Source organism: Schistosoma haematobium, chromosome ZW (assembly GCF_000699445.3).
Source record: "Schistosoma haematobium chromosome ZW, whole genome shotgun sequence".
Taxonomy (NCBI): Eukaryota; Metazoa; Platyhelminthes; class Trematoda; order Strigeidida; family Schistosomatidae; genus Schistosoma; species Schistosoma haematobium.
Window position 1 is genome coordinate 65,712,912 of NC_067195.1, and position 7,965 is coordinate 65,720,876.

The window sequence follows — 7,965 nt, forward strand, 5'->3', positions numbered from 1 at the left end:
TTTGGGCCATTAAAGAAGGAATAAAGACAATTCGGCGAAGAAAATCTTTTCATTTATTGAAACTATACATTCATATTTATAGTTGCTTGTCAAATATAGTAATCCATTGAAAATCAGGAGATTATATCATAAGATGTTTGAAAATTTCAAGTATCACAAGAATATTGGTTGATGTTCTCAAGGTTAAATAGATATAGTAAGATAAAAATGGTTTACGGATCAGACATGTGAGGCAATAATACACTTGACAGATGCGAAGAATAAAAAAATAGGATGTTAATAGTAACTGGATAATAATTATGAAGATTTGGAAGTGATCATCGAATAAGAAGAACTAGAATGTTAGATCGATTGTGAAATGAAACTGCACTTACTACTTTTGAACCCAGAGTTCAGGGTTAAAGCACTTTATTGCTAGAACCACTGCAGTTCACGGGTTTTTTATTTATCATATTTTTGATCTTACCCGTTCGACTTTAAAGGTAATTTTGAAAGATAATTTTGATCGGGCATCGAGACTAGATTTATTTCACAACAAAACGTAGAAAATATTTTAGAATAGTATCTTCGATCGTATACTCAATATGTTTAAGTCGTTATATGACGAATTTTTAAACTTTGTGGTCAATACAATCGAATTCCTAGCTTATTACAAGTATAATAAATTATGAGGTTTTAAAACCTACTTTGCTTTTGAATGAATTGAGTTTTTGTCTTTTTTCTCGGTAGTAAAATTTTGTTTTTTTTTGTAACTTTCAATACTGTTTTCCGTAGACCTATTACATTAGTTGTTGCTAAATGTTGGGATCCTAATCCAGCCGAACGTTATTTTACAATACCTCGTCAAGAACCTGTACATCCTATTGATCCGCGTGCCTGGGTGTTACATACCAACGCAATGACCACACCAGACTCACAGGTTCAAAGTAGTGATATACATAGACAAGTTAATGGGACTTCCATGACTGGTGCCTCGTCAGGTGGTGAGTCTAGCTCCACTCTTAGTCCCCCTGGTCTTACCCCTGGTATGAGTATGGGCACTTTGACATCAGGGCAAACTTCAATGCCGCTAGGTACAAGTGCAGCAGCGTTCAATATGGCTGCTTTACTTGCAGCCTCTAAACAAAAACAGCAACAAGAACAAGAACATCAGCAGCAACAACATTTACTTCAACAACGAATTCATTTATCACAACCCGCATTTTATCCTACGTCAAATTTATTACTTCCCCATGGTTATACTCAACAGGTAAAGCGTTGATATCAACTAGGATGTTATTTAGTTTTTTTCTCACTGCTAAATGTTATTTTTTCGTGGGACAGGGTAATTACTGTAAATCATCAAAATTCTAATCTTAGCAATCGATGGTCAATAAATTCTTAATTAGCATAAATTTTCGGATCACCGGAAAAAAGATTATTTTTCACAATAATTTTAAAATGAATTTAAAATTTCACTCAGTTGGATGCTCTCATTTCAAAAGGATAAGGTGGCGTCTCAGATACTCGATTTCTAACTATTAGGTTATGGTTTTCAGCTCTTTTCTAGTTCATATTCCTAGCTGTCACACCATAGATATGATTAAAAAAATACTTTATAAAATTAGTTGATTTCACTAGTACATAATTATCATTAATACGAGATAGAATATCGATGCTAGTACGTACATATCTATCTTATTCAGATTACTTGTGAAGTGGCAGGTAATTGAAGAGTATTTCGAGACCAATCGAATTGTTCTCTAAGGCGTTCTACCCACTGTCCCAATATCATAAACTGAAAGCGGATCACTGTCCCATGTTTTTTCGAAATTGTTTCACTAACAGCTGAATTTTTTAGTGTCAATCTACTCGATGAGTTTGAACAAAGTGTCTAGCGTTCCCAGTCCCCCCGACTTTCATACCTTTTTTTCACTTTCATTTCTCAGCATCGCTCTCGGCCCTTATGTAGACTTTTCGTCAGTCTTTTTAAGTTGTCTTAATGCTTTATTGCTCCCCGAACATACAGTACGGGTTTCCATGAGTCTATAAATTTACTTTAGGCTTCAGAGATCTATTGGTTGTTTTAATCTCTTGTTTCAGGTTGTTAACAGACGTCACTGTTGTTAAAGCGGACTACGAACCGTTCCAGGATATCTCAGGTTAAAAACCTTTACTTGGTCAACTAAGTGCCTAGCTAGTTCTCTCTTGGATACATCCTTAGTCTTTTCAAATGAAACAAGGTCATGACAATACGTTCATTCACATGTATAAATGTAATATCCTTTCTATTTTGTAGATAATTTTATTTATTCTCTTTACATCATTGATTGTTCATTTGTTTATGATTTAATACTTGTAGGTCGCTCCTAGCATTGTTACTGCATCCAGCTCGCTGCCGGAGATTGAACGTTACTCAGACCCCATTCCATTAGGTCTATCGACAAGTATTCCCACAGTTATTCGTGCAATGCTCCAACCTGATTCTGGTCTCGATATTAGGGATCGTATGTGGCTCAAGCTAATCGTACCAAACGCGTTTATAGGTTAGTTGTAAGTTTTTGGATAGGTTTTTATTCGTCAGCCAATTCCTTTTTAGGATTACCGTTTTTAAAGTCTGCTCTACTCCTGCTTTTCCTAGATGTCTAGTGCATGTAACCAGCTTCAAATTGCTTATTCTGTATACAGCTGAAATAACACGGGTCACAGCATATTTCGTAGTTATTTATGTGGTAACTTTTAATAGATAGTTTAATTTCTTGAAGTTGAGACAACAACAGTGTCCATCGGCAGAGAGCATTTTATTTAAGGTGGTACGGTTGAAGAGTTTTTTATCACTTTAATAAATCTGATAAGATTTTTTTGCTTTTGCTCGTGGTGGAGTGTATAACTATCCATAATTTTCATAATATTTTTCGAGGTCGAATAGCTGGGACAGTATGGTTTACTCAAAGACTTAGTCAGTCGATATTTAACGATTGAGTCTTAGCTTCTGATTAGAAATTTATGTAGCTTCCTCAACCTTCGCACATTAGATGTGTTTCAAAGCCAGATATAGATATGTACTAAGTTAAATCAATTCAAGTTTCTACGCTGATCTAGATCTCTACATTAAATTTTTAAGAGTATTTCGTTTTTCTGGTAAGTTATGAGGGTTAATTATAAAAGGAGAAAGTCATGTACATGTATTATTGGCTTCGTTTCTTATCCTATTTCGTCTTTAACAAAATCCTCGGTTAGTAATATTATACGAGTGAATAAACTGTGGAACGATAAGTTTTTTGCGACTCACTTTAATGGTCCTAATTGATGTCTTTTACAACAATTATTTGTCGCATTTGGGGCACTAGGCTTTCACTAGTTTGACTAATTAGAATAATTTCGTCTGTTAATTAAGTTGAACTCTACTCGAAAACGAATGGTTCAAAAGGTTTAATGATTAAAACTACCAATTATGTGTGATGTATCATTCTGCAAATAGACTGTCACCGTAATTGTTATATTCAACGTTATGTGCTAGTGTCATCACTTTTTACGCATTAAATAATCTGCTGCGACATTTCTTTCTTGTCATAGTTTTCACATGAACGTGGTTTTAAGATTTATTTGTTATTTGTCGTGTCTAACCTAGTTCATTCCTACAAACAACATTTTGAAGAAGTTTTATGCGTACATACTTTAACGTTTTCATTCACTGATATATTTCAGTTTGTCTTTTTATTAGTTTCACATCGTACGATTTTTACTTCACCCTCAAGGCTCTGATCTAGTTGATTGGCTTTTCCGTCACTTGGATGGTTTGACCGATCGCCGGGAAGCCCGAAAGTATGCATCTAATCTGCTCAAATTGGGATACATTCGGCATATTGTAAATAAGTTAACTTTTTCGGAACAATGTTATTATGTCTTCCGGGATATAAGTGAACGTAAGCATTTATCTTACTCTTTTATTGCTTTACTTTTGTCTTTTTGAACTTATCATTCTTGTTAACATATTACGCAATTAATACGCATAATCTGTTGGATATTTCCATTCGTTCTCTTGAGAGATTTAATTTTTCTTACAGAGGTTAGAGTATTTATGTCTTTTCTTAGTTAACACATAATTTGACTAAACCTAGTGTGCTATTTAGATCAATTTTACCTCACATTCTATTTTCATTACACTACATCTCAATCCCACTGCCAATAGCCAGAAATATATTGTGGTGCATATTTTTCTTGTTTCATGAATAAAATTAATCAATATATCTTCTTTATTAGAATTTTGAGCCTATTGGAGGCACTAAAATGAAAAGTCGTAGCTATTTAAACAAGTTGTTTCAGTATGAATACCCGTTTCTTATTTTTGATTTGTTGCGTTTCATTCTGATATATTAAGTTGTATATTTCTCTTTCCTATTCGACTTGTTTCCGAAGTCAGTAAATTTTGTCAGCTAATAATTTTTTACCTTCATATTTTCCAGATATGTCTTGCTTAAGCCTAGAAGAAGTTGATAGTGTCAGTGAAGTTGGTGCACATTCTCATCCCAATTGGGGGCACAATACAACAAGTACTAGTTTAACTGTTAGGGCTGGTGCTAGCATGCCTGATTACAATCCGGGTTTTGCTGGATCTCATGGAATCGGAGCAGCAAGTAGAGAAGGGAATAGCAGTCAGTATAGCACCGTCCCACCGATGTATCATCCACCTGCTCCGCCTCTTGCTGCTCCTATTCGTCAGTTGATCGCAGACGGTCAAAATATAGCTGCTAACGCAAATCTCCGACAGCCACACAGTGGGCCCCGACTGAATAATGGAAATAGGGATAATATTTCAGGTTAGTGACAAATATGTACCAAGTTTTATAAAACTGTCTACTGCTATGCGAACGAATGTCCCTAGTCATCAATAGTAATTATGTCCAACAACATTCTGGGATTTGAGGACATAATATGAAGTTTATTACTTATCTCAGTTGAACCGATTATCAAACACTGGTCATATCCATGGAATCAAAGTCATTAATGATAAAGTTCATACTGTTTCGTAGTTGGTAATTATTGATAACTTTACTACAATGAACATTGATTTGTATCATTTATTTGAAGATTCATGACAAAAACGTGTTTGCAGATAACCATGATGCTCATTGCTTTGTTATTCCTCGTAACAAACTAATTTACCGATAGTTTTTATGTTTATTCAACAGTTTTTAACACAATTTTGTTACAAATAAGGTGAAATACTACCGAGTAACGTTTCACACCATTTGCAATTATTCCCTTCATCGTGTTTTATTTCTAGTGTAGGGTACTTAGTATTTCCTTGTTTAAGGGTATTTAAATTATAAGTATCTTTTACTCGTCTTCATCTACAAAATATTCATTTCAAGTGTTTAATGAGCGACTAATGATCAACTGCATAAGTTTTCTGCAAAAACCTTTCATGATATTTGTTAATTTGAATCGTATTTAATACTTGACTGTAAGCGTTCCTACTTAAAGTCACGGGCTCAGTTAATCAACGTTGAATGTTATCCTCAAAATTATCTGTTAAAATCAAATTACTGATTTCTTTTGACTTTTCCATCGTTTCATATTTTCATGTATCTACACATTAAGCCTTATGTTTTCCAAATATATTATTTAAATTACAGTCCACAAAATTTCTAAGGATTTTTGGCTGTAACCATTAGTTTAGATGTTACTTAATTTTTTAATGGTTTTTTGTTTCCTAAATTCCACTTTTTCAGGCTATTCCAGTTCAACATCTAGCACAAGTAGTGAGTCAGGTCATTTCGCTCATGAAATTCCTGGACATACGAAATCACGCCCCAAAGAAACATCCGCGTCAAACCACATTGGGGTTCAGGGATTCAGCCATTCTAGACAACAAGATTCAGTTTTACCAAATGTACGGTCACTAAAACAGCAACATTCCCAGTCAAATTCTAATTTGGCACAAAGTCTCTCTGCTACTGGTGGTGTTGCAGGCAATCAGTCTAGATTAAGACCTCCTTTTTATTCTAATGGTAATGATCTATCTCAACAGAACGAGCTTGCAGCATCATCTACAGGATCTAGTTCAACTTCTTTTGGAAACCCAAGACAGAATGTTCCCGCTAATAATTCTGATAGCAAGCAACACCAAACACAGGAATCAGTTAAACGAGATTCTATGCTCAGTTCGAAAAGTAGTAGCAGCAGTAGCTGTACTCCGTTGAATGCAAACATGCAGGAAACGCGACTGTTCAATTCACATCGGCTGTCTCATATGTCAAATCACCAAAATTGTGCTCCTCCTCCTCCTCCACCACGAATTTCAACTGCTGTTTCTGGTTTCACACTCACGAGTCATCCTTAGACAGTAAGAATTGTTATACTAATTCTCCTCATTTGGCGTCGGTATTTTGTGGTTAGGTCTGAAATCAGCACTGTCTCTAAAGTGGTTTGTCGAGTGTTCTCAGTAGCACTTAAAATAGATTCTGGTCAGCTAGATGCGTGAACCTGTTTCTACTTAGTTGATATCTAATCTGAGTGGGCGGCAATTATTTCAAGTCCATTGTTTTATCATACTCATCCACTAACAAGTGATGTAAATTAATTATCTAAATCATAACTAACCGGTTGATAACACAACACTTAACACAATATTTTGTTTATACGCTAAACATAAGTGACTTACTAGTTGCCCTGTATCAATGTAGTTACTCAGACAGTAATATCATAGTATATGTTGATTCATATCAATGACACAAAATCGAGTACTAGGATTTAAAACCAGTGTTAAATTTTTAGATTAGACTAGCTCCCAGACAATGGGCACTATTTGGTTGATGTTTTACCCTTTCAACTAAAATCACTGATTTTTATCTTGTGGTCCTTAACTCCCTTCTATTTAATGGTTGCACTGGTAGTCATTAGTAGAACTTCCAGTCACCATTTAATCTAAACATATAACATATATATTTCAAATTAATCTATTAATACGAGTTCACTATTCAATAATACTAATCAATGCTTTAGTTTGCTTGTAAGAAAGATTAACTTTAACCCAGTGACTATTGAATCACTTTTAACTTACATCTTTCTGTGAAATGCTCCAGGACTATTTGCTTATAAATACATTAATTCCTACTTATTTGTTGGGAAAACTATATATATATATATATATATATATATATATATATATATATATATATATATATATGGCGCTCACAAAAGTATATATTTCTGTGTGTTCATTAAGCTTATTTCAGTGCATAAAGTATACTGTTGATTCATCTGTTTTTTACTCGTTTCAGAATTTCTATCTTTAATTCGCCTGTATCTGTTTTTGAGTATAGAGCCTGTTTATGTTTATAAAGAAACATTACACTATCGTTTGTCCTCTTTTAGTGAAATCTGGGAAAACAGAATTACCGTGGTTTGGAAAGATTTTTCTACCTCATCCCATCTCTTCTCGAAGGTTTCCAAAGAGATATAATTATTTTGACCACTTCGTTGTAATTACAGTGATATGTGATACTCGGATTTCCATAATATAACCTCATTTCTTCACAAAGAAGCTCATCCACAACTCAGGCCATTTTTCCGATTTTATACTCATAAAAGTTTTCTCCATAATATATAGTTCACTCACGCGTTAAGATGTATATTGTGCAATCATTAACATTTTAAAATACCCTTTTTAACAAAAAGATATCAACTCTTCTTGTAATCAATCTCATAGTCTACCTCGATGTATTGCTTATCATTTATCTAGTTACAACTTATTGTCTTGTTCTTGAAATGAACTTCCATATTACATATTATGTACCAATCCTTCGTTTTTATCTCATTTCCTTTCTTTCTTTCTTAACTAACAGAATGTGCTTTATTTAACCGTATTATTCAGTTACCTACTCCAGAAATAATTTTTTTCCTTAAATTCAGTTGTCGTTACGTATAATATTTGATTGATACTTGAATCATTTACAATTTTTAAATTAAAACTTTCTAACT

The 7,965-nt window shown here is 33.9% G+C and overlaps 1 protein-coding gene across 1 annotated transcript in view; it reads left to right on the top strand.

Annotated features, from left to right (window-relative positions):
- The window catches only part of DVL2_3 (Segment polarity protein dishevelled DVL-2), a 30,568-nt gene extending 22,603 nt beyond the window's left edge, over positions 1-7,965 (top strand). Inside the window, exons 9-14 of the mRNA XM_035732382.2 lie at positions 775-1,249; positions 2,342-2,525; positions 3,738-3,905; positions 4,446-4,799; positions 5,715-6,328; positions 7,360-7,965. Of these exons, the coding sequence (XP_035587398.2) occupies positions 775-1,249; positions 2,342-2,525; positions 3,738-3,905; positions 4,446-4,799; positions 5,715-6,325 (1,792 nt within the window). The 3' untranslated portion in view covers positions 6,326-6,328; positions 7,360-7,965. The remainder of the gene's footprint in view (positions 1-774; positions 1,250-2,341; positions 2,526-3,737; positions 3,906-4,445; positions 4,800-5,714; positions 6,329-7,359) is intronic.